The 27,500-nt window shown below is 37.7% G+C and overlaps 1 protein-coding gene and 1 long non-coding RNA gene across 15 annotated transcripts in view; one reads left to right on the top strand and one right to left on the bottom strand.

The window, feature by feature from the left end:
- The window catches only part of MEIS2 (Meis homeobox 2), a 219,467-nt gene extending 194,845 nt beyond the window's left edge, over positions 1-24,622 (bottom strand). For 4 of the 12 annotated variants that reach the window (XM_074235062.1, XM_074235060.1, XM_074235068.1 and 1 more), the window contains exons 1-7: positions 22,112-22,563; positions 21,227-21,459; positions 19,482-19,623; positions 18,707-18,757; positions 17,666-17,716; positions 16,671-16,820; positions 6,657-6,771 (exon numbers count right to left, since the gene is read on the bottom strand). In XM_074235062.1, coding sequence (XP_074091163.1) covers positions 6,657-6,771; positions 16,671-16,820; positions 17,666-17,716; positions 18,707-18,757; positions 19,482-19,623; positions 21,227-21,459; positions 22,112-22,120 — 751 coding nt within the window. In that variant the 5' untranslated portion in view covers positions 22,121-22,563. Of the gene's footprint in view, positions 1-6,656; positions 6,772-16,670; positions 16,821-17,665; positions 17,717-18,706; positions 18,758-19,481; positions 19,624-21,226; positions 21,460-22,111; positions 22,564-22,596; positions 22,852-24,287 lie in introns of those variants that run through there. The other 8 variants (XM_074235061.1, XM_074235059.1, XM_074235067.1 and 5 more) reach the window with 3 other exon arrangements.
- The window catches only part of LOC141522006 (uncharacterized), a 32,346-nt gene continuing 28,653 nt past the window's right edge, over positions 23,808-27,500 (top strand). The window contains exon 1 of one of the 3 annotated variants that reach the window (XR_012478102.1): positions 23,808-26,074. This is a non-coding gene — a long non-coding RNA (uncharacterized LOC141522006). The remainder of the gene's footprint in view (positions 26,075-27,500) is intronic. The other 2 variants (XR_012478104.1, XR_012478103.1) reach the window with 2 other exon arrangements.

The following is a 27,500-nucleotide window of genomic DNA, read 5'->3' on the forward strand; positions in this document are numbered from 1 at the left end:
TATACTCAACCTTTTTAACCCTCCCCCACCCCCAAACCATTCTATTTGGTTTTAAAGGGTTGTACACTGTTTTCAAAGAATGACAGTTGGTTTTTTTTTTTTGTTTTGTTTTTCATGCTTTGATTTTCTCCAGTTTCGAGGAAAATTAATCAGTTGCACAAGCCAGTTGTCAGATCCCTCTTCCCTCATGGCAGAAAGCACACACACACACACACACACACACACACACACACATACACACACATGCATACATGCACATATATCTTCATTGTCTGCTATAAGAATAAATTTTAGTAATCCTTCCCCATGTCAATATGAACATTAGACTGACCCAATTAATATGAAATGCTTCTATGCTGCTGGGAACAGACAGTGCTACAGAAAGAACCATTCACACAACCTGTTCATGATTATGGGCCATAAGGACACAAAGATGGCATAGACATTTGTGGACCATCTGAATTCTTATACGGGGAATGGGAGGAGGGATTGGGTGGGGAGAGGAAGGATGCTAGCTGACTGTCGCGGGTCATGTTTTTTAATCCAGAGTATTGGACATGTAACACAGCAACAAGAGCTGATCATTTTGTTTAATCACCTTTTGGATCTTTGCCAGATGGTCTCTATTGAGAGTGCTGCAAACAGAGAGAGATGAACGGCATCTAACATGCCACTAGAGCTTTCCCGTAAACGTCTGAGAACTGAATCCAACAAGAATTTAGTCTCAGAGCAGAAAGGGATACATTTAAAAACTATGTGCATTAACTATACTTTTCCCCATAGAATCCTCACTTCGCATGAATAATTTACCCACTCTTATGCTAATGGGATCATGAAAGTATCCCTCTGTCTTTAGTGCAGCTATTCTCAGCTTTCAGTAATTACCCCACCCAGTGAAAATAACATGGCTTCTGCATTTGAACGGTCTACTGGTACCTGACAATTAGAAAGATCATGTCTGACAGGGAAGGTCCAGAAATGGACACAAGATTTCTAGTAGTCTAAAAGAACATATTAAAAAAAAAAACAGAGATGGAAGTTGTGGAGAAACTGGAGGAAAGTTAAAAGATTTTAAAGAGGAAAAAAATACTGCCAACCTCTTTTTTTAGCTTCTTAGTATCAATGGAACACTTAAATAAAAATCTGCTCCTTTTCCCACTACTATCCCCCCCCTTAAAATGAAATTTATTATCAAAGTACTTCTGAAGCATAAAAATATAAAATAAAAAATTGTAGAGAATGAACTGATGATTTTAAGGAGCACATCTGCTTTAAGAAAAGTGAACTTGGTTACAAAGTCAATTAGAAGTTTCATTCAGTGTCTCAGAATTTTTTTAATCTAAATGATGGAAAGTCTATTGACTCTTTGGTTGAAAAAGGACCCCCCCCCCAAAAAAAAAACCTATTTCAAAGAACTCATCTTTGACCTCTGTCCACAAAACTCCATACGAGGTAGTTCACTGTGTAAAAATTATCAGGCTAAAACATCTGGGAAGGAAAGCTATGAAACAGCAGGGAACGTGGCTGGTTTATTGTTTATCTTTTGTTTATGAGGCAGTATTCAAGTTTAATTACTACTCTAAATTAAACTCTAACTGGCATCAGGAGACATCCCTTTACATGACTAAGTTTAAAAAAAAAACCCAGAGATTCCATCACTAGATTTTTCAACTAAGTTAATGAAAACAGGAAAAAATTACTCAAAATTAGCAACAGCTCCAGAAAGCATTAGATTTTTACATGTTAGAGTATTTAATTATCAGTGTTTTATTTGATTTCTAATAGCCATGACTATGATTTTCCCAGAGGACAGTCAGAAAATATTTGGTGGTCTGACTAGAGGAGAAAGGAAGAGACTTCTATCTATTTTATATGAAGAAGGGTGGAAGTAGGATGGGGGGGGATAAAAGACAAATATCAGTGTTGTTCATTTATTTCCTTGGCTGATCATTTTGGTGCAAATAGGAATAGGTAGAAGAAAAAAATTTTACTCTATCATTACAGTAAGTGACCAGCTTTGAATGAACTTAGCTGTAGGAAAAATAAAAGTTAAAAGCAACTTGCAAAAGATTATGCCAGATGGCATCTGTCATATTGTATTTAGGGTTATTTTAAAGAGATTCCTACCACTATGAAAACATTCCATTGAGAAAGTTTTCCTAGGATGAATAAGAAATCCCACTAGAACATACTTAGGGCACATAATAAGTTTTTTTTTTTTTAATAACCAGTATCTTTTCAGTGGGAAGGGAAAAAATCCACTAATTTCTTTTTTACCTATAGAACTTGAGTTGAAAGAGCTAAGCTACATTTTAGAATATTTTAGAAACTCAACTCTTAAGTCTTAAATTTCATAAAGTGAGGCATGTTTGAAGAGTTCAACAATATAATGACAAGAAAACTATACAATAAATAAATATATAAAAGATTTACTACAAATTTTTTGCCCCATTGACTGGATGATAGATGGATCCATAAATGGTGAGTGAGGTAACAATGGGTGGGGTGGGGGGAGGGATGTGCTGGCTCATATAATACTGTATACTGAAAGGAAAGAGATGGGTGGGTGCTTAAATGTTAATGTATTGAGGCTAAACTGGATCTGGCAACAGCATGGTTAATGTGCGTGTGGCGTGCAGTGTGAGCTCAGCAGTTACTGGGCCAACTGTCTCGGTATTTCTGGGAATCCTGCCTATTCACAGTGCAGGGATTGTTCAATTGCTGCAAAATGTACAAAATGAATTTTACAAAAATGAATTGTAAGGAAGGCCCCATTACAACGATTTTACAGCAAAGATGTCAACATCAATTTTTCTTTCATGCATAGCTAACGATTAAAACAGCATATTCCATTTGCCTAAGACAATTTATTTCATATTGGCACATCAAAATATTGAAATACAAAGTTATCTTTATACTACCCTTTTTATTCATTGCTGCTGAACCCACACCATTGTTCAAACCAGGAAAAATAAAACAAACTTGGCACAAAATACTTAAAACAAAGGCTCATCAATATTCTCCAATTTGTCAACATCTCAATTACGGCAGTGGAAAAAATGTAAATTTCATGTGCTCTAAACACTGAGGGGTCTATTCTCCTGCCAATTCACATGCATAACTCCCATCAATGTTAATGGGAGTTACACATACACATCAATAATAATAATAATACTTTGTACATATATCGTGCCTTTCATCCAAGTCTCTCATAGTACTCTATGAACAAGGAGTCTACTTCAAAGTCCTTACTTAGTCAAAACAACCAATGATATATAAAGGAACTGATGCTGAAATAGAGTCTCCAAGTATTAACAACACAATTTTACTGGTAAGGACCCAGAGACAAAGAGGAAAAAATGACTTCCCAGGGTCTAGAAAATGTGATCAAAAGCCCAGTTCTGTTCCTGAAAAGCTAGATTTCTTTCTACATTTTAAGTAGATAATAAGGCAAATTGCCTTCATAAACCTTCTTGAAGGAAGACAAGTCACTACACATGTAAAATCTGGTTTATAATCTATTTAGTTTGCTATTAAGAATGGGGTAGTTCTTAAAATGATATACTTCCAGAGAGACTTCCTATGCTGTGAAGTTTCTTCTTTTTTCCCTTGTTTTGAAAATGTGAGCTTTTTCCTTTTGGTTTGTTGTAAGAGCATGGAATCTGGGGGTTGGGTGGGGGTGGGGAAAGATGACCTTTCACCTGTGTAACCATAGCTCTTTCACTATCAGGTCATAAAATGAGGTATTTTGACATTATAAATGAGAGATATGCATGCAATCAATATAGCAAAAATATTCAAAAGAATAATATAGCAACATAAATGCATGTATTGTTTTATAACATATGGCTATTAAAGTTTAATTTAAAATGTGTATGAAAACATTGTATTTAGTACAATTCATTCCTATTTTTCCTGTTTATCATAATTTGTTTTGAAACTGAATCATTTTGCAGATTCCCATATGCCTGTTGTGCTAATAAATTTTGAATAACGAAGAAAATTTTCTGGACTACAAAGTAGGTTTGCAAAGTCGTACACTATAATGTTTAATACAAAGGGCCAAAAACTCCCAACCTAAGTTTTGCATTATGCATCAACCCTAAGATTTAACCTAGGATAAACGCATGTGATTTCAGTCAATATCTCTGTTGACTTTGCCCTGAAGCAGATAATTAATCTTTCCCACAGAAAGCTACCTTGAACAATTCTGAGGACCCAAATAGCAACTATTATAAAGACCACTATTTCAGACATTTCTACTGCAATGTTTAATCAAGTATGGTACACAGACACACAGACATACACACACAAACATAGACACACACACACACACACACACACACACACACACACACACACATGCACAGAATCTAATCAGAATCTACTCTTAAAAAATAAAAACCTAAATGACATTCTTTCCTGTGGCTACTTTTTGATGTCCAACAGCTAACAGCTAAGTGTGGAACAATTAAAGTGGTGAACCAGGTACAAAATTCCCCATGGTAAACTAGACTCTATTTTCTAATGGTGACACTGTTTCTCTAAACTGTAGTATGGCAAAGATTATTGATGTCCCAGTTCTTATGCATATAAGCTATCATATCCAATTTTAATCCAACCAAGATATGATTAAAAGAAACCAAATCCTACAGGAATCAAATCTATCAGCACTGAATAAGTTGGTGCTAATATTCAAGGCTTCTAGATTTTCTTTCCCTAGAACATAGTTGAATGTGTTACCCTCCAAATAAGGGAAATAGTCACCTAAAACATACTGAAGTTTTTTATTATCCCTGACAAAAAAATAAATAGTTGGAATGATAAAGCTATATACCTTAGCGGTTTACACAAGTATTCTCTGCCCCAAACCCTAGGGTCTTCTCTCTTTCTCCTCCTCTTGTCTCAGCCCCCTTCCTGCTATCTCCTTTGCCATAATTCAACTAACCCAACAGAACCAGTCAGTTTTAAATTTCAGTTGGGACCTTGGTGACCTGTTAATGAATCTACAGAGAGGAGAAAAACTCACAGTGTTGAGTTATGCCTGGTGTTGCTAGCTGACTTGGAGTCAGAAATGCTTGAAGCGTTAACGTAATTGCAAGAATGTGAAAAATGAAGCACTGGGCTCCTGAGCAAAGCGAAAGGTCAAAGCAAGCCACACACAAAACAAGTCTCTGGAAGATGGCCTCATTAGACCATTAAATCAGCTTCTCTTTTTTCCCTCTTTTGTAGAATGTTTAGAGTGTTGTATTTAATTAATAGATACATTTAACCCTTTCTAGGTCTGCAAATAGCCTTTATTTTAGGATGGGAGGGCAAAGAAAAGGATAACAATAACATTGAACTTACTTAAAAGGGCATTGCTATGCACACATGGCTCTGACTCATAATCACCTTGGTAAGTGCTTGTGGCAGATATTTAGACTGATGAATCAATATAGCATATAGTTTAGTTTTTCCCTCCCAGATATACTACAATGTGGGCACCCACTACTAAAAACATTAATATGTTTCACAATTTACTACCTAAGACATTTTTCTCTATTTCATGTCTAGACTATTTAAAAATCTACTTAAAATTTGAATATCTTTTAAGCCATTCACAAGTTATTTTCTCTTAGAAAGGAGAGTTTTCCAACCGCTACCATTCTCCGAGAACAACAGTGGTACAAAGGCATACTCCAGAGGATGAAGAAATGAAGGCATCCCTTCATGCTCCCCACTTATACTGGGATACACAGGAGATGACAGCTCAAGCTATTAACCTGTCCTCTATTCAGAAGCCTATCTAATGCTTAAATATTGGGGCCATAAACATAGTCATAATAGAAATGAAATAGCCCTAGAAGATCAGACACTATCCAGTGTAAAATATTTAAAAGTAAAATCTATATCCTCTTCTGGCCTACCTTCAATAATGCATCTTCCCTTAAATTACCATTTTACCCAAGGAAGAGTCATTTCTATCAAGAGATAGTTGCTCTATGTCTAGTTGGTAAATTTGCAATAGTGATATATATATTCTGAATTAAACTTTGTCATCTTCCCTCACCATTGGTTGCCTTGGCTTTTAGGGTTTGGAGCCATAGTCAACATCCCAACCATTTAGGGTCAATGAAATGTAAACTGGAACATAATTTGTAGGAATTCTAAATTAACCTCCTACATACTGGATTCCATAGAAAGAAATTGTGAAGCACTTCAAAACAAGTAAGAACAGATTTTTTTTTGCCTCTTCTATGATTTATAGGCTTAATCACTTAATAATAAAGAAGTCTTTTATAATTAATATTACAAGCTAAATTTACTACTTATAGAATAATGCAAATTACTGCATCTCAGCTAGAAAATGGGTCTGTTACTTTACTTATACCACATAAAAACAAACTATAGGAAACCAAATTTATAAAAAAAAGGCAGAGAATAATCAATTGTTTTTTGCAATATAAGGTTAAAAAAATCTCACTATGAAATTTTATTTTTTAAAAGTAAAGTAGTTTTTAAAAAAGGAAATACTCTTTCCCTAAATTAAAGCTGAATAAACTCTCCTGACTGCCACTTTGTGTTTACACTAGCATAGACGTACTGATATCATAAAATGTTAAAATTATTTTAGTCATGCCTACTTTGCACAAGGAAAATGTTTGACCTTTTACCTTGCTCACTGCTGTTGTCTCCACTCTGGGAAGCATGGCCCCCACTGGAGGGCCCTGGGGTGCCTGCTGAGTGTGTTGAGGTTGCATCATCATGGTCTCTCCAAGATGAAGGGTTCTGATCAGGATGCCAAGCAATTTTTTTCCCACAGTTTTGATTCCAGTCATAAATGAGGACAAAAGGAGCAAAGAGTAGGAAGGGGATCAAGGTTGGGGGGGGGGGGAGAGAGAGAGAGAGAGAGAGAGAGAGAGAGAGAGAGAGAGAGAGAGAGAGAGAGAGAGAGAGAGAAATACATTAGTATTTGCCAAATGGTACTATATTGATGCCACACTTGCACTATATATCTTCAATAGGTACACAGAAAAATAGAAGGGAAAAAAAGAATTGCTTTGAAAAATTCAAGTCACATTTCCCTTAAGGTATTAACCAAGAGATCCAACTTCCAGAAAGTTGATCATATTTCCAATATTTTAACATTCTGAAATGTTGTAGAGAATTCCAAACTGTTATGCTGTTGGAAAGGAAAAAAAAATCAGCAACTTTTTTAAAAAATGATTTTCTGAAAAATTAACTGTGAATTATGTCAAACAATACCTCAGGTATAATCACTTATAAGTGAACTTAAAAGAATGTGTTCAGGTGATATTATATGTATATATATATATATATATATACATATATATATATACATACAAACATATATATATTTATACATATATACATAAAAACACAAATAAATACATATATACATATACACATATGTGCTTGTTTCTTTTATTTCTTTCAGTGTTAATATAGTTAAGGTACAATAAAATGAGAATATATATAAGATCCAGACTAGGAAGATAGCAAGAATATCCACTTCTCCACATACTAGCCACCCAGTTGATTTTAAGCTTTCCCTCCTCTAGTTTTATAGAAGGGAGAAGGTATACTTATCTAAAGGGGAAAAGTGAGGAAAATAAGTAATAGCTCAGTGCTACTTTTTAGTGAGTGTATTCTCCTCCTGGTCCTCCTCCCCTTTCCTGATCATTCCCAATACCCTGCTGTTGCTTAAAGGAAAACAGGAATTCTAATGTACAGGAAAGGCTTTATCAGCACCACATGAAGGCAGGCAAGAGATGGAATTTCCTCTGGCAGAAAAAGAGACTAAGAACACATGAAACAGATCAGCCTTAGGGCTGGACCTGTACGACTTGTCACCTGTATGCGACAACCTAAATTAAGCACTTGGCTGTGACTTTCAGAGACATTCCCTCAGCAGCTCCTCAAAGAGAATCCCAACAATAATGCCAACCTTAGGAAATGATGCCCATTCCTACATAAATCAATCAATAAAGCTTCAGGCAAGTATACACATGCTATTTATACACTGTATGTAAATATTTGGAGCCATCTGAAAGTAATCTCACCAAACTGCTACTATATATAGTTCATCTATTTGATTTTTAAAAAATCTAGACAAGGTTTGGTTTCTACATCAAATCAGCATTGTAAAGTACAGAACTAAAAAGTTCTCTCACGAGCTTAGACATAATATCTTTTTATTAAAAAACAACTAACAAGCCTGTTTTTTCTTTGAAGAACTGTCAAAAAGACTGGAAAGACATACAAAAACAAAATAAAATAATGGGAAAGAGTAGTTTGGGTATTAATGTGAGAATTTTTTTTTTTGATTCATTAAACTAACCCAAAAACTTTATGGAAGGGGAATGATAGCTATATATATTAAAAAAAAAAGAACAATAACAAAGTCTCATGACCACCACTAAGTAATTTCAAGCAGAAATGAGAACAAAGGAAAAATCATAAAGCAGAAATGTCATGAATATACATGCTATATGGATATAGTATAAATCATATACATACACATAAAAATAAGATAGGGGAATGAAACAACAAAAGGAAATGAAATGGAAACCAAAACAAGTTTCTCTCTACTGCTTAGATTAAGACAAAGTTGTGCCTATGAGCTCTTCTTTTTAATCTCTGAGTTAGGAAACCACTCAAATAGCTTCAAGCTGAAGGCAAACTGCAGACAGGGGCTCTTCATCCCTCGGCAGCCTTTTAGAGTCAGCTGTTTGCCTGATGGTAATCAGATAAAGAACTGGAAGAATTACATGAAAAAAGGAAAGAAACAATAGCCTGGCATGAGTTTAACCCTGCGATAACATTGAGCTAGAATCTTTCTTATAGAAAAATGTATCATCTGCAACATATTCATCTAAGCTAATTTTCTTTTATTTTGTACAGCAGTTGATGTTAAGTACTGTAGATCCTTAGATTAGGTGAGTTGCTAGAAAAGCCTCTTACCCCAAAGAAAATGACAATAATTAACCACTAACACCTCAACTACATTTAAAGGCAAATGTCATCCAATCACAATTATGTATTCTTTCAAATATAGCCATTGCAGGCTTCTGAGTTTGAAAAGTCGACTGGTTTGAAATGAATTGTTAAAGACTTTCCACCATGTAAAACACTTGTTTGTCTCTACTAGTCAGAGTTGAGTTTTGACCAGTGTTGGAAGGCCATATTTCAAAAAGACAGACTGTATTGATTTAGAGCTCATCAGATTTTTTGAGACAGTTTTCTTGAGGAAAACAATTTGGCAATGTTTAGTTAAGAAAAAGAAAGAAAAAAAAGTCTACATGAGTCAAAATGACTTTCAAATAGAATGAGACCTAAAGATGAGTTGGGCTTCCAGTTACCTTAAGTTTTCAGTCAGTTTCCATATTTGTTGAAGCTCACAAAAGCTCATTATGTTCCCTCTTTTCTCTCTCTTCCTCCCTCTACTAAACAACAGTGAAGCAACCAAAACACCTTGTTCTATAAAGTATCCTAAGGTGTTTGGCATCCATAAAATGCTTTAAAGTATCCTGAGGGCTAGTTTTAGAGACTGTCAAACACTAAATCATATGACATTTATCTACTCTGAAAGAATGAAGAACAAGTCACTCCTAAAAATTTGAACCTGTGGTTCTCTAGAGATGTTAGGTCTTCAAAGCTCATGCTTAGACCATAAGTTGTTCCCTCTAGCTATAGCCAGTGATGTAATCATACACAGAGAAAGATTTTGAAGATCTGGTAAATTAAGCTTCTCCTTGGTGGTATAAAGACTGTAAACAATATGAACAGACAAAGCATGTCCTATTACCTCAATACCATTCATTCTTAGATTGAAATATTTGTGTCTATCTCAACTCCTTTTTTTCTTTTCCCTAAGTTTATATCCCTTAAGAACAAATTCCTGGCTTCCTGCCCAATGATATGCAGAAGTTTTGTGTTTCCTGAAACAAAAATTACATACAGAAAATATAGTTCCTAACAATATTGCTCTTGATAGACATATCAATTTGCTTTCATTTCATAGATTACTGTGAATGGATTTAGATGGATGGATATAGATATCTCTATAATTTATGTATGTATACATTGAAGATTAAAGGGAAAATGATCACATTCAATGTAAATTATACAAAACTATTAATACATACTGCATTGTATACATGTATGATCACATGTATGATTTATGTACACACATATGTAAATGTGTATGAGTATATACCTGGTAGTTCATCAGTAAGCATAACCTTATATTGTGAAGATACACAAAGCCAAGAGTACATGTTTCTATTCCCAGTGGTTTTAATAATTGGGAGTCAAATATGGTACTCTCCTTATAATTGCATTAAAGAGCAGTGTTACCAGGAAAAAGCAGTGAATACTGAGTGGAGCACAACAGAAAGAGATGGAAAATAGATACAAGAAGCTAGGTCTCAAGGGGCAGTATTTTCTATTTGCTGGGCTACAGACTCACAGCTGATAATGCAAGTTGTAATTAATATAAAAGCAGGAGACAATATGGGAAAAGCTTGTAGTCACAGGGCCACAGGAGATCACTCTGCTGCTATCCGCTGTTTCTCATTTACACACACAGTCTTCCCAAGGAAACACAATTTTGCCAGTGTTTTCTCCCTTGAAAGTTAAAAAAAATTGATTTAGCACGATCATTGAATTTTGCTAAATCTAGAAAAGAGCATGGAGAGGACAAGAGTCTCTAGGCAGATGAAGCAAATCTGATGTGCTTGTCTTTTGCCGATGCTGCAGATCTGTTGAAAACTTTAAGCATTTTAGACTATTATAAAACATTCCTGTGGAAGAGTTGTTCTCAGGTATGTTTGCTACATGCAATACTAATTAAGTCTTAGTTATTCACAGAGATCTTCTTGTTTAAACTATTTAACACTCCTCATCTATTTCCAAAGGACAATGGATCAAAAAGTGCAAGGCTTTTGCATAAATGAAAATCTAAAAATGTAAAAAAGGTATCCTTCTTCAGAAAAAAGAAACTGATATGTCTGTACCACAAGACCTAAGATATTTGCAAACTCATCTTATACACAAGTTTAAATGTAATTCTTATGAAGGCAAAAACTTTTCTTAACAAAAAATGTTAAGATGCATTCTTTTTTCTAGGCTCCATAGTTATGCCATAATATATTACATCAAAACAAAAGTTGTATGTGCTTTTGGAAAATAGAATAAAGTTATTCAGTATATGGATTCTTAAGGACTGCTTGGTAAACAGCAATTAGTAAACATATGGAAAGATATTTTCAATAAGCAAATGGAGCATGGAAAACTCTGATTTAACTTGATATATCTGTTTATAATAAAAGGCAAGAAGGCATAATATCAAACAAAGTTGGTCCTCTAACAAATTTTGTTCCTCCTGCATAACACAAATACAAAGAGGAAAAAAAAATTAAGATTAACGCTGCAGATCTCATATCTTAAAGTATTTATTTCTATAAATTATTGGCAAATATTCTCAGCCAGATTAAAATAAATAGATTAAAAATTTCCCAGTTCCATAACTCTGAACTTGATAGGAGTTCTAGGAACAACTATTGGAGACTTCAAAAATGTGAAATTTCCTTTAAGACTATAAATATTTCTTGAGTCTTCTCTCATTTACTTATCTCCACCCTAAATCAGGGTTAAATAAGTGAGATATTGTCAATAAGCCACCAACTATCATAAAGTCAGGATAATCCATGAATAACCCTTCCATTTAATAGAAATGGCCCTTGAAGGGATAAATGACTTATATTTTGATATATATTAGATATTACACAGAATTTTTTTTACCTTCCCCTAGAATAATTCAGCTGAATATAAGAAACAAAATGAGCTAATAAAAAACAGTTTTTAAACAGTGTCCAACTAGCTGTTGTCAAGTGAAACTTTGTCTGAGATCATCTGATCACAATTACATTTTTGAAAAGCCCTCAACCTCATAACCTTTAATGATTTAAATAGTGTAATTATACTTGACAGGAAATTGACATGAAAGCTATTGACTATCAGATCTTTAAGTATCCTCCTTCACCTCCCTAAACATATATTGAGGCATGCCTACATGTTGACCCATAGGTGGAACACTACTAATGTTCTCCTAAACCACCTATAGTACTTTATCAAAGCTAATTTATGAGGAACTTAAGATATTTGGTAAGTGAAAGTGTTAGCATTATTTTTTAATCATAGCGCTTATCTGCCTTTGCTTTGATGTTTAACAAAACAACAGGAACACCTAAATAATTTTATTTCCTACAGAGTTTTCAGCAAAATTTTATCTCAGGACCCTTGCTTGTATAAAGCAGTACAAATAAAGTTCATTTGAACTTTTATCTCAGAAAGAGGTCGTTCATATTCTAGAACCCCATCAGTTTGAAAAGCCTCAAAAAAATAACTGCAATTTGATATATATATATATATATATATATATATATATATATTTAGAGATATTATTTCATATAAGACTAACATATGTTAAACTCAAAATATAAATGTTAACATGAATTTTGATATTAATATTTAAAATGGAATTGAAATCAATTAAGGTCCTTGCAATTAACTGATTGAATGTATTTTCTTTTATATATCAAAATATAGTGGGTTTTACCTAATATATATAACTACACTAATATTAAGCAAGCTCTGACTTGACTCAGGAAGAAATCACTATATTTCATTTGTCAAAAGAAAAAAAAACTGTGCGAAATAAAACAAAAATATCTTCAAGTTTTCTGAAATATTACAGACTGAAAAAGTCATAGTTATTCAATAGCAAAGAGAGTTTTCAAGTAGGATCTATTTTTTTATAAATTGATTTTTTGACATGTTTATTATAAATATGATAAATATGAATGACTGGGAAAATTGACATGAGCTGCACCTGGAGTCCAGTTCTTTTTTTCTTTCTTTCCCCTTTATCTTTCCTCCCCTAATGTTCAGGTTTAGCCAGAGTGTGACTATAATTGCCTGTTTCCTACCTGCAGCTAATACTTTTGAACACTTAAAAAATAATTACAGTGTTAAAAATGCAAATGATAATTATGTGTTATTATATTTACTAAACATAAAGGAGTGATAACCAAAATTTCCAGTGATTTGAATAGATACTGCTTGATTTCCAAATTTCCTAGACCCTTCAATGCTTATTATGCTAGTTTTCAATAAGATAAATTCAATATATTCATTATTACATGAAAAACTATTATTCTTGTGCTTTCAATGCATCTATATATATTACTTCTGCAGAGATTAGTTTTTATATAAAATTATGAAGTCAGGCAGTTTAGCATGGTAGTAGCTGAGTTCACAAAAGGATATACTCAATATATAAAAATCACTCTTAAAAGTCACCCAGTAACACTTGTTCTTCTTATATTTTTTTCATTTATTTTGATTCATTTCTATTTTAATATCTGGTAACTGGAATACTATTGAAAGCTGTATCAGTACCTAATATTCCTCTGCTGCCCCCCCTCCCCACACCTCCCACAACACACAGACACACACTCATGTATTCCTATATGCACGTGCTCTCACACACACACACACACACACACACACACACACACACACACAAGGACACAGTGTAGCTGCATAACACTTAATAAGATAGAGGTGTATGTGTTTTGGGGGTGTCAAACAGCTGTCACAAACTGTCACCTCCACAAGAGAAACCTTGGCACACAACAAATTAAACTACATTTCTTTTTAGCTGTCATTATTCATAGCCAATAAGTTGAAATGCTCTCAGTATTTCAAGTGCAAATAAAACTATGAGGAAACTCAGTGGATCAGAACTGTGGGCCAACAGATAAAACAGGAAAAACAACATGTTGTCTCTGTCCTTCTGAAGTGGCTCCTCATCACCCCAATGCCAACTTTCACCAACTAAAATCCAGCTTGAGGCAATTTATTAAATATGTATATGAAAGCAAATAAAAAAATAATCGTGGAAATTCAAATTGGACACATTTGCGTGCAGAATTTTTGACTGGTTTTACTTTTCAGGTGTTATCTCAGGGAAGGTTTTTCTAGTACTGGAAATGGGTGGGGGAAAGAGGGAGGCCTGGAGAAGGAGGGAAATCTGATGTGAAAGTAAATATTTGCCCTGGGGGGGGGGGGAGTGTAGTGTTATAGTCCCAGAAAGTAGGACAATTAATGTACACGTTGCATAAAACTACTTTCCAAATGAAGCAAATGGAGGTTTCAGAGAATCTAGAGATGATTGTTCACCCCTATCACCCAACATCTTAAGTTGTCAGGAATCATTGAATAAAAATATCATTGTGTGATGCACAGGGTGATAGTGAGTCGGATTATTGTTTCATTTCCAAACAAATAATGAGGTGGGGAGGTAAAGTTATGGCTTATCTCTTTGAGAATGAGGAGACAAATGGTAAAGAATTTGAGATAAATCATTTGTCATGTTTGCTTACATTTGTGTCTGTTTTTATTTTTTTGAGGGGTGGGTGGGTGAAAGTGACAATACTATAGCCAATATGCAGAATTCTTTTTTTTAGCTAAAATACTGTTAAATCATTAAAATCATAATATCCAAAGTAGTCCCTTTATGGTGGTATATTAATTTAAATTTTAAATATTAAATATTATAATAGTCTCTTGATATAAGGTGAAATCTTAAACAGCTTAGTCCATTTAATTTCTTCAATACAAACAAAAGCATGTTTCATGTCTACATAGCCTCTTGAGAAAACTGTTTCCAAGAACCTGTACTATAAAGCCAACAAGTTAAGATGCATTTAAAAGAAGTAAGACAAGATTTTATTGTACAGGACCAATGTACTTCTCCAATTCTGCAATTGAAGCAGCCTCTCTGTCGCCATTCTCCTAATAATACATATGCATACAGATTTTGGGTCATGAAGCAGGGAAAACAAACAAACACATTTTGGAAACCAGTGTCATGCCTCATAGACCACATTCACAAATCATACAGCAGATCAGCAAATAAACTTTCAGTCACAACCATAACACATTTGATTTCACTTAATATATTCAAAATGTAAAATAGATTTTTAAGAACCTTCCTTTTCCCCAGTCTACCCCCCCCCCCCCCCCCGCCATCAAAAGACAATAGAAGAAATAGTTTAGGAAACTTTGGACATAGTTGGATTTGTCTCAGAACTTATCTATCTCACTAACTCATCTAGAGATTTAAAAAAAAATTATCTTGTTCTTAATCTTACCTCACATCCAGTATAAAGGTTAGATACTAAATTCATTATACACACACACACACACACACACACACACACACACACACACGTGTTTAATAGAAATTAATTCACATATACAGGAATTCATATTCAATTCAAATATTCATTTCCCCCCCCCCCAAAAAAAAAGTAGTGGAGATGGGGAGGGCAACTGTAGAAGGCTCATTCTTCTTGAATTCAAATCTCTCTAATCTTAACCCATAGGAATGGAGGAGAATGAGGGAAGAGACACACTACTTCAAAAGAATAATTTTCAGGGCTTAAGTTCGCTGAGTGTTAAATTAACATTTCAGCCACTAGATTGTGAGACTATATCATTTAAGTTATGAGTTCAATTGAATCTAATCTGTGTAAACCCCTTCTCCCCACCCCCAAGGCTAGGTTCCTATAAATAAATTGTAGCTCACACCCACTCTTTTTTAACCTAGCCACTCTTTCCTTCACTACCAGCTGCAATCTCTCTTCTTATTGCTTTTTCAAATTTCCAGTCTCACTACATATGTTTTTTAAAGCATCAGATTCACTAGATCTGTTCCAAAATAGATTGAAAAAAAAAACAGAGAATAGGAAGAAACCTCCTTCCCTTGCCTGACAAACACAAGTGCATCTTTACTATACCCACTCTACTCCTTCACCAACTGTTAAAGTGTTAAAATCAACCACTAACCTCTGGTTGTCCAATCATAATTCTCTCCAGCTTTCTGTAATACATTGCTAATAATTGGTTCATCAAGGTTACTATCTTTTATTATGAAGATGCTTCAGGCATTTATTTGGCAATAAGTCCATATTCTGACAATAAGTTGTTTTAGAGCAAAAGCACTGAAAACTCTGTTCAGTGAGCCCCCTCTATCCCCCCCCCACATATACAATGTAAATGCCAATAGTTCTCAATTCTGTCATCTGTATGGCAAAGAAAAAAAAATCAGCATTCACTTTACCCCTAAAAGAATTCTTTTTGTGCACCCCTACCTCTAATTCTCTTCACATCCTCCCCAGCTTTCTCGCCTCTATTTTCCTCCTCTGCTGCATAGATTATAGGGTTGGTAAGGCAGAAAAGACACCGGCCACTACATCAAACAATTTGCTAACACTACAAGTTGCCCAGATTCAGGAAACTTGACAAATTATCATCGCAAATCACTCTGCTGCCTCTACAAACAGCCTGTCCAGGGCAATAGAGAAAGTACAGAAGACGGAAAAGAATCAAAAAAGAAACAAACAAACAAAACCCTCCAAAAAAAAAAACCCAAAGCAGCAAAATCTTTGTGCATACACAGAAGCATGATCATTTTTTTTTAAAGTAAAAAGACGGGAAGAGGGGGAAGGATATAGACTTTACAGCAGGTAATATATACAAGTCACCTAAGGGACCTTTTCAAATATCAGAATGTCAACGAGTTCAACAAGACTTACATGGTCAGCTAGATTTGTGGAAGATCCTGAGAGCTCTTCATGGTCAGATTTGGAGCTGCCGTCCCTCTCATCAATAACTAAGTCAATGGGCATTTTTCCTTTCAAACAGCTAATGTACCGGTGACAAAAGTTATCGCACAGCTCATGGACCTTGGGGAAAAAAGGAGGGTCATCATAAGCTTTTTTTTTTTAATGACCACTGTTTTGGGCTTTATTCAATTTTGTCTGTGTTTGTGTGTGTGTGTGTGTGTGTGTGTGTGTGTTTTAAAGGAGAAATATACAAAGTTATATTGAGACAGAACAATATGAGGTATCCCAGGAGTAACTCTAATTAAAGGATATAATAGTCAAAGTCGAGGAAACAATAGAGAAATTGTTGAAGCACATATTATTCTCCAGAGACTATCCAAAATAACAAGTTAAAATACAAAAGCAAGAAAAAGAAATAAAAATAAGAAGTTCAAACTGGGATTTTAAGAGATGAATCCCATAGATAATATCAAAATATTAAAAATTGAGACCTAACTAAAAGATCTCTAGAGAATTTATAACTCAACAAAATATTACTCATAACTTTCTAGCAGAGTTGTTTGAACTGGGATCAAAATATACAGATTATAAATACCTATGGATAGATAATTCCATATGCATCTATATTCATTTACTGGTTAGGAGATGGGTTGGGTTTAATGGTGATACTGAAAAACTGGGTATCTTGTTAAATCAATGGTTTACAGCATTTCAAAATAATTCTGCATTGCCAAATAAAGAACCTGACTAAAGGATACTTTGAAGAAAAGGCCTCCGAAGACTGGCATGGTTTGGGGGCAGCCCCTATTATCTTCTAGCATTGACTACAATATATCAATTCTGAGAGAGATGCCCCTGGGGCCCAATCTCTCTGGCCAATGTCTCTTAAAAATCAAAGCTCAACTACATGGTGGAATTGAAGATGACAAGGGAGACTGTAATATTTCCACCCTCTTCTTGCTTACCTTTTCTAACTCCAAAAGATGAAACCTTAGTACTTGAATTGCTTGTATCATCTGAAAGAAAGTTTTTAAATTGGAGTTAGGTATGGGAAAGTGGATAAGGAGGGGACAGGGGTTAAGGAAATTGGTTTGACTAGGATGAAGGGATGATCCCTAAAATCTTGGAATCTGGGTAGAGCCCAAATGGACAAGAATTTCCGCTCACTCACTAGTCAGGCTTTATCTAGCCTTCAGATCAACCTGAACCTAAGCTAGGCACTTTATTATTTTTTCCTCATATTCATTTTGTTGTCCCTACTAGCAAGCAGGGTTTTCCTGAGGCCTGTCTGGTGTCATTATCCTTTCCTTCTCTGCTCTTTTCTATCCTTTCACCCTCCCACCCCCAGAACACACAAATGCACGAAAACAAAACACCCACCCTAGAGAGGGCTTTTGGGACTTGCACACTAAAGCAATTTCAACTCGAAAGATAAAGAAGGAAATGCTTAAGATGAATAGTTAGCTAACATCTTTGAAAGAAGATTAAAGTACTTTTAATATTGAAATCATCCAAATTAGCAAAAGAATTGCAGTTAAAACTGATCTGCTAGGTCTTCTCCCTTCCCCCCTCACATCAAGCTCGACTTCGCTCTGCAGTTACTTCCTAGGCTTTAGCTGACCGTGGCTCTGCAAGCGGCCTTTGCAATACAAAGGAAGTAGCTACTCTTCTCTCTGGTTAACTCAGAAAGTGAAGCTAGTTGGATTCCGTTCTTATTCTTCGGATTTGCTCCCGGTCTCTCCAAACGACCCCCTTACTGGTTTCTGGCTTCTAGTATTGCTCCCTTTTCTCTCCGGTCACTTCCCTAAAGTCTTCAATGTCGGGACTCCTAACAGGATCACCCGTTTTTTTTAAATTGCCATTTTTTAACGATCTCTTGCTCTCAAGTACCCAAAGGGGAGTTTATTGAGAATGTCAGAAACTACAGTAAAGATCATGGGACTAGGGAAAAATGAAAGGGGGATTGGGGGAGTGAAAAGGGAACACATTAAAATTGTGAACCTTACCAAATTGTCCAACTCTGGATTTGAGGAAAAAAGTGGTTTTTCAGCGCGAACCTATAAGAAGCAGGAAAATAAGCATAAATTACGGCCCCCTTTTATACCATTGTAACTGAATGAATTGAGGATTGCTTGTAAGGGATGTGTAAAGGTGAATAAGGGTAGGGAACAGAAAATGGAATAGGACATAATACGAGAAACAAATTAGCCCATCCGACGAGTAAGGATCAGAAGGGAAAAAATTTCTGACCCAGATGCCATTGGAGGGGAGCAGGAACCCCCAATCTGCAACCTAGGCCTGAGGCCATTATTACTCACTTTCTCTGTCCTTTAATCCTGTTCCGATTTGGTTCTCTCATCTCTCTACCTTCACTGGTTAGTCTTGGGAAAAGGGACTTCCACTTTCTCAGTCAATGGGCTACTGACACCCCCTTACCCCAATTCTTGATTAAGTAGCTATTAGTAAGGAAGGGAGCCAGTCGCCAGATGAGAAGTAGGTCAACTTTAATTCAAGGGTCGAGCCCTAGTATTCCTCGCTGGGGGGAAAAACAAACACCCACATTTATCTCGAGTTCCAATTTGCCTCCAGGCTCTGAGGTGGGGAGGAGGGAGAGGGGAATGGAAAAGAAGAGGGGAGGCAGGAGTCAGATTGAGTTTCTGTCTTTTTCTCCCCTTTTCAATCCTCCTTAAAAGTAAAGCCCATAGAAAGAGAGGGTGCAAAAGTGTTAGGGCCATAGCGGGAGGGGGGAGGGAGGAAAGAATAGGTCAAGATTGTTTAGACCTGTTTTGCAAAGACTGCGATGTCCTCGTTGAAGGAGTCGGAGGAGCAGACGTCCCCGCCGGCCACTCCGGGTTCCCGGGGAGTGCAGGTCGCCAGCTCGCACTTCTCAAAGACCAGAGCTAACAGAGGAAACAACGGGTGCCTAACGGGTAGCACCACACAAAGACACACAAATAGAGAGATGGGGGTGCAAGGGGGAAGGAGGAAGAACTGTAATCAACAAGTTTTGAGGGGGTTTCATATACAAACACTCATTGCTCTGCACAGCCCTAAAGTGTCGTCAGTGAGCTGGGCCAATGCCGAAAGTAGAAAGGGGGTGGGGGGAAAGCTGAGTCCCTAGCCACTTCCACTGGCTTAAACTCCTACTATCTAGGGTCAGAGTAGCCCCGCGGACATTTTGCCACGAAATAAAAATAGCAGCATCTTAAACCCAATCAACAAATAGGGACCTCACATTATCAGTAGTTCTGGGCTAATCCAGGTCCATTCCCGTATAACAGAGAAAGCCTAAACTCTTGACTACTGTGATATTGTACCTTCAAAGGGAAAGATTGTCGAACCAAAATCTGTTAAAAGGGCCTATTTTCAGGGGATACCAAAAAAGACACGAAGCTACATATAGACACACGGACTTCAAGGAAGTATTTTCCCCTCAATCCTCTTAGTACAATTGTTTGCTGTCTAGGTAACATAACGAGACAAGGTAATAATAATATTGGTTAAAAAAAACACATTGGAAAGACACCCCCCTCCGCCGCCCCCCCCACACACATTCACAGAAATATTTTACCCTGGGTTTATAAACACTCACAAAAGGTCTTGTACTAACTTTGGGAAAGTATATTTTGTTCTTTGTGTTTCTTTAACTCCGCTTTTTCAATGGGATGCTGTGTGTCTCTTGCTAAGGGTCTAACTTACTGTTTACCAACTATCCCCTAATACCTCCCTCATCCCGTCTCTTCTGCCCCCCTTACTTTCGGCCTCAAAAGAGGCAGTATATGGTTACTATACTTCAGATATAGGACACCCCGTTCTTTCCCCCAGTTCCCTCTCAACTCTCAGAAATAGAAATTTAGAGAAATTTTCATACATCTCCCAAGAACACCTCTCTCTCTCTCTCTCTCTCTCTCTCTCTCTCTCTCTCTCTCTCTCTCTCTCTCTCTCTCTCTCTCTCTCTTTTGCCAAGCAACACTCCTGTCCCTTTAATTTCATAGCCGGAGTTCATTTGTCTGCCCCTTTTATTTGCAAACTAAGTTAGTGGATCTAGGTTTCCTGGCCAAGTGGAGCTACCCGACTCCTCGCTCCAGTTTAATTTAGTGACTCCTAGAGCCTCCGTAGGAAACAGGAAAAAAGAAAAAAAGTTGTGCCTCATTTTGCAGGAAACTTTCCCCTTTTCCTTGGCCCCTCTTTGGTTAGGGTCCATCCATCCAAAAGAACAAAAACTTAACCTTTCAGCAGAAGTATTAAACATTAAAATGACTCTCGCTCAAATTTCTAGAGATTAGCGCACCTTGGATCACAAGGGATGGAGGGGGGAATAGTTCTTCGTGACCCGGCTTCTGTGTAGGGAGAAAGATAATTGTACCTAATTCATTGGTCACGTCCACCTCTTTTGCATTCCGTGGGACAAGAATTACCTTTACTTACATTTTCCATTCCTAGCTCAAGTGCCCCCCACCAAATATAAACAATTAGCACCTCCACCCCATCCATTCTGCAAACTCGGCCCAGGAGATAGGGTTTACCCATAGATTGCGTCCTTGTCCCGCTTCAGGGCGTCATTGACAGCGGATCCCATGCTGGCGGGCATGACATTGGGGTGCGGGGCGTGGGCTCCGTAGTGTTGAGTGGCGTGGAGCGGCGGCCCGTGGTTCAGGTGGTGAACCGGGGGGATCGGCCGTGGAGCGTGAGGGTCTCCGTACATGGAAGCCGGCACCCCTACTCCGTCCATCCCGCCGTAATGGGGAAGCTCATCGTACTGTCAAAACGGGTCAGGAAAGGGGAAGAAGATTGAGAAGAGGGCAGAGGGATAGAGAAAGAAAAGAGAAGAGAGGAGGACGAGGAGAGAGGGCAGAAGGATAGAGAAGAGAGGAAGACGAGGGGAGAGAGAGAGAGAGAGAGAGAGAGAGAGAGAGAGAGAGAGAGAGAGAGAGAGAGATTAAAAAAAAACAGACAACAAAGTCAGAAGAGAGTGAAGTACCGAAACGAGTTAGGCAGACAGAAACAAAAGCAGTCAAAACAACAGACTTGAAAGTTGTAAATATATGTATGTATAATATAAGTGTGTTCAAACAAAAAAACCAAAAAACTACAAACCAAGAGAAGAGGAAGAGAGCTAAGAGTTTAAGGTCTGGGGAGCAAGGCGGAGGCTTCACTTCGGCCACAGGAAGAAAAGAGATAAAAAGGAAACGAGGGAGAACTGGAGTTGCTCTGAATAGGGAAGCCCCCGAGCCCACCCCTAACCCCCCTTTTCTTCCATCCAAAAGATTCAATAAATCAAAAGCCGAAATGAAACAAAATAAAGGAAAGAAAACGCTAATAACAACAACAACGATGAAGACGACCACAACCAGTCCCTCCCCGGGGGCAGGGGCCAAAGAGGGGTTGGGAGGGAATAACGTGAAAGTTACCAGAAACATTATTTAGCAGCGGATTCCCTGCGTCCTTGTCAAATTCAGAGACAAAACAAGCAGCAAAATATTGTCTAGGCAGCAGCTTCCCTCTGCAGCCCGTGCTACTGAGCAGAGGGAGCAGCAGCAACAGCAGCAGCAGCAGGAGAAACAGGGGAATCGCGCTGCTGGGGTAAAAGCTGGAGCGAGGAAAAAGCGTGTAACAATTGCACACACAACACACACGCACACACTCGCCCTTTCGCCCGCTCACACACCCGCTCTAACACGCGCGCCCAGACACGCACACACGCGCGCGCACTCACACACAGGCACAAGAGGGAAAAAAAGAAGCCGATGAATAATTTTGCTGCTATTTTTTTTTTAAATACTGGCCGCCATCATCAAGCAGCGAGCAGCAGCAGCAGCTCTGTAGAGGAGGCATCGGACAGGCCCCTTTTAGGAGAGGATTTATATCTAGGTAAGTGTTGGAGATTTAAACCTACCCTTTGCGCCATCAGTCTGCGCTCCAATAAACTCCTGGATGTGTCGTATATTTAATATCCCAGTCCGGTTAAGAAAGTGATTTAGGCTGAAGATTCCTTGGGTTTTCCCCCCAAACCAAGGAGACTTCTGATTTTCCAATTAAAAAAAAAATAAGCCCAGGCAAAACAACGAAGAGTTTTTTTCCTGTGATATTTCTTCTTTTTCTTTTTTTCTCTTCTTCTTCCTCCTCCTGCTCTTCCTCCTCCTCCTCCTCCTCCACCACCACCTCCTCCTCCCCCTCCTCCTCTCTTCTTTCCCCCTTTTCTCCCCTCTTCCCTTCTGTTGGCAACAACAACAAAACCAAAAAAAAAAAAAAAAGAAAAAAGGAAAAGGAAAAAAAAAGACGAAAATGAAGACGAAAAAAAAAATTTGTCAAGCCCCCGAACTGAAGGTTACGATCGGCCCGTCAGCAGCCCACATGTAACCAAACTGTCGTGTCTCATGGCTTTTTGCCACTCCAGCTGTCAATCAAAGCCAGGGAATGTCAAGGTAGTGAATGAATGATGGTTGATGATGATGAAGAGGAGAGGAGGAATCTTTCAGACCCGTTTTTTTCTTCCAGTAAAACTCCTCGAGGGATTTCTGCTTCTCTTTTTTGGTGGTTTTGAAAAAAAAATCCCTTTTACCCCCCGGATGCCTATGTTATGATCCTCTCTCTTTAGAGTACTGTGCAGGGAAGGCAGGAAAAAAAAAGAAAAAGAAAAAAAATGAATAGTTTGCAAAAATTGGACTTCCTTCCCCTCTCTCTCTTTCCTGGTAGATATTCTCTCTCTCTCTCTCTCTCTCTCTCTCTCTCTCTCTCTCTCTCTCTCTCTCTTTCTCTCTCTCTCACTCTCGATCGCTCTCGCTCTCTCGATCTCTTTCTCTCTGTAAGATGAGTGAGTGTCAGTAAGTGTTGGCAGGTTGGCTGCTGCCTGGCTTATAGAAGAGACTCAGTTTTGCAGCGCTGATCGGCGGGAGAATGAAATGACGGAACCCGGAAGTCGTGGTGGCCATAGCCAGTCCTACAACAGAGACATACAGGGAGAGGGGAGAGGGAGAGAGGAGAGAGGAGACTAAAGCCTATGATATGCAGAGTATGCAATCAGCACTGCTTCTACTCCACATGGGGAGGAGGAGGAGGGAGGAGGGGAGGTGGGGGTGGGTGGGTGGGAGAGCCACACAACAGATCATACCCATAGCAAATCAGCGTTCCTTTTCATACAGGGGGAGAGAGAGGGAGACTGTGCAGGAGAGGGGGAGAGGAAGAAGAGTGTGTATGTATGCATGGGGAGAAAGACAGGGAGAGAGAGGCAGGGGAGAGGAAAACTGCAGAAAGCCAGAAAGTACGGTACAATCATAGATGTGTTTTGATTTTTAAACTTATTTTTAGCTTTTTTTTTTGGCCAGTCATAAATATCTTCTGTTTGCATTGCTTTAGCTTACGCTTTACATGGTTTTCCTCTTTTTTTTGAAAACAATTTAAATCTCTTTTTCCCAAGCCCTCCTCTGCCTTCAGAAGCAACGAATGTTTTGCGAAAATCCAGGGGGCATCCTTAGAGGCTAACTTGTTCGTTTTAAGGAAACGAGCTCGATTTTAACCGAGTGCTGCGTTTCTACCACAGTATTATTTTCAACAATGCTGTTTTTTCCCCCCGTGTGGATTCATTACCTTCTTAAATATTAATTTTCCAGGACAAGAGGACAACATCTTAGCTCAAACTGTACTCGCATCGAACTCCATTAAAGGTGTCGCTGACGTCCACCACTTGGTGCTGTTTGGTAGCCGCGGGGGAGGTGGTGCGGGTGGTGGTAGAAGCGAGAGAAGACCTTTTAGTTTCTGCTGTAGAGGCTGCCAGTCTTAAAAAGGATTTGTGAGTGTGAGTGCGCGCGCGCGTCCGTGTATGTCTTGTATGTGTGTGTGTTTGTGTGTGTGTGTGTGTGTGTGTGTTTGCGCGCGCGCGTGTTGCTAACAAAGTCGAGTTCACTTTGAGTTGTAAAAAGCGCCGGTGAGATGCAGATCTGATTTGCATGTGCCTTTTTTGAGCCTTTCAACTCCAGGAGAAGGTGGAAAAAAACGAGAGGAAGAGAGAAGAAATGAAATGTATGTTTCTGGAGCTTATTTCCTATCTTTGTTGTGGTCCTACAATATGTGCTGAAGTATTAACTCGGTAATGCTTTATAATAGTAATGCTAATTACGTTGGGGTGATTTAGCACATTAAGGAGGATAGTGCACCCCCTTGAGCACCAAATGAACTTTTCCAAGAAGGAAAAGTTTAAAAAAAAAAGAGCCCACACCGTTTGTGTGGAAACTAATTTTGCTCTGCTCCCTCGTCCAATCATTTTCCTGAAGTTAAAACAAGCCTTACCTCAGAACAGTCAATTACTAGAGCTCCCCAGGATCATCAATCATAGCGAAGGCTTGAAGTTTAGGGGAGGAGCAATGGTCAAACTATCGATTGTTGGAGTTTGGTGTGCCCCCCTTCCCTCTCTTTCTCTGGTTCCCTCCCCCCTTTCTTGGGCTCTCTTTCTCTCTCTCATTCCTTCTCTAACTCTCTCCGTCGTTCACGGTCCTCTGAACATAAAATCTAAAACAGACTATCCTTGAACACCAGAGTCCCTCCCCAACTTTGAACCTAGTTCCGAAAGTGGTATCATCTCCAATACTCGGCTTTGAACCCCACATCCCCAAAAGAGGAATGGGGTGGATGTAAAGGATCTTTTTCTTTTATGGCATATAGGAAGAAAGAGTTTATTAAAAAAAATAAAACTCCTTACCACTTTTTTCTCTTTATTTAAAGATTCTGAAAAAAACTTAAAATAGCTTTAGATTTCAATTTTAACATGAATCAAAGCCGAGTCAGGGAAATTTGGCCCTATTTTAATAGGACTGGGGAATGAGCTCCAGAGGTCAATAAAGCCCTCCAAAAATGATGAATGATTGAGTACCTGTGATGATGATAGTGATTACTGGAGCAATTAAACAGTTTGATTAAATGAGCCATCATAACAATGATGTCTGCGGGAAATCAGCCCTCACATATAAAGAAAGATAGTGTGTAGAAGGGCTGACATAACGCCAGTGGGCAATTCGAGACTTTCTCAATAGCTAGAGTACTGTGGAAACGGAGACATTTTCCATTACTCCTGTGGGGGAAAGAGGCTTTGGGGGGGGGGGTCACTCAAATATTTTATGGCGTTATTGTAACCTGTTTATAACTATAAGGACTCAGTTAATAATAATGAAGATCAAAAGTGAAGGTTGAGTTGCTTCCTCCTCCTCCTCCTCCTCCTCCTCCTCCTCCTCCTCCTCTTCTTCTTCTTCTTCTTCTTCTTCCTCTTCTCTTTTTCTTCTTCTTCCTTCTTTCTCTCCCCCCGCCCCCCTTAGAAGACTTCCACGATTAAGAACAGTGACTCTGTATTGTTGCTGACTTTATCCCCGGACATTTAAAAAGAGGTGAGTGAGGTTTTTTTTTTTCTATAAACTTGTCTTTTTTTTTTTAGTAGTGGTTAAGCAAATTAAGTTTACTTGGAAGGAGGGAAGTGCAGAAGGGAGAAAGAGTAAAAGAACTATCCTGATCTTCCTGTGCAGTATTTTCTATTTCGTAGTATAACTCAGTAACACAGATCACTATATTCATGGCTATGAATTCTTTGGTCAGTTCTGTTGCAGACCAACCGAGAAGTTTATGCAAATGCTTTCTCACTCTTCCAACTGTGCTTATTAGCAGTAATGAGTAATTGTTGTTGTTACTATTATTATTATTATCTTTGCTTGAAATGTCGTCATAAAGTGTAGGCCAATTATGTGACATTTTTAAAAAGTCTACTAAATTTCCTTAAGTTTTTCTTTATAAAAGTCCCAAATTCACATAAAATCTTTGCACTGCAGGGTTCAACTATTCTTAGATTCTGATTCTCTCTCTCTCTCTCTCTCTCTCTCTCTCTCTCTCTCTCTCTCTCTCTCTCTCTCTCTCCCACCCCCCTCTCCTCCCTCTGTCCCCCTTTTTTCTCTTTTTTCTTTCTTTCTCCTTGGCTTAATTGTAGTATGAAATGGGAAGATCTCTTCAGACTTTCTTCATTGAGAAAAGCTTCATTTTCATTCAAAAAGGCACCTTACATAATAATACATCTGAGTTAACGAGATTCAGTCCACTTGAAGTTTCCTATATTTTAGTACCACTTAGTTAATAATAGGTTGGTCGTCCACTGATAATCGTTTACTTTCCCCGAAGATGGGAACTTTTAACCCCGATTTATTTACATAGGAAAAGGTACTCAGTGACTAAAAATAGTTTCACCCTCAACTCTGCTTAATAGTCTGGGAATACTTTCGTTTTTTCGTCAGGGGTTTTGAACAATTCTAGAGGATAGAACAAAGCCTATAAGAGAGTGGTTGAGGGAGGGAGGGAAAAAAATGGAAGATATGATCAAAAATAATATTTTTCCTTCTGAAGAATTTTAGGGAAGAATTAGGGACTACTGTGATAAAAATGTAAACGTTATTTGGAAAGTCCGTCCAGCATGTTAGGGTGATAACTTGTCTGGCAGAATAAAGTAAAATTTCAGTCATTGAGGGTTTTTGTTCTCTCCAATGGATATCCTGTGCACCCATCCTCTCGAAAAAGAATACAGTATTTTCTCCGTATAGAAATCCAGTAGATTGAATACAAGTTCAGATTGAAATATTAGAAACGCTATAGTGTAATTCTTCGTGTATATTTCAATTTAGTGAATTCAAATGACCAGTGACTTATTGGTCATACTGATTGGAATAATCACTTATTTCTGATATTCGAGACTGAGGAAGGAGCATCTTCTAGTTTGAAAATCACTTGTTCTCTCTCTGTCTCTGTCTCTCTCTTGAATTTTAAAATAAGACT

The sequence above is a fragment of the Macrotis lagotis genome, chromosome 4 (assembly GCF_037893015.1).
Source record: "Macrotis lagotis isolate mMagLag1 chromosome 4, bilby.v1.9.chrom.fasta, whole genome shotgun sequence".
NCBI classification, from domain to species: Eukaryota; Metazoa; Chordata; class Mammalia; order Peramelemorphia; family Peramelidae; genus Macrotis; species Macrotis lagotis.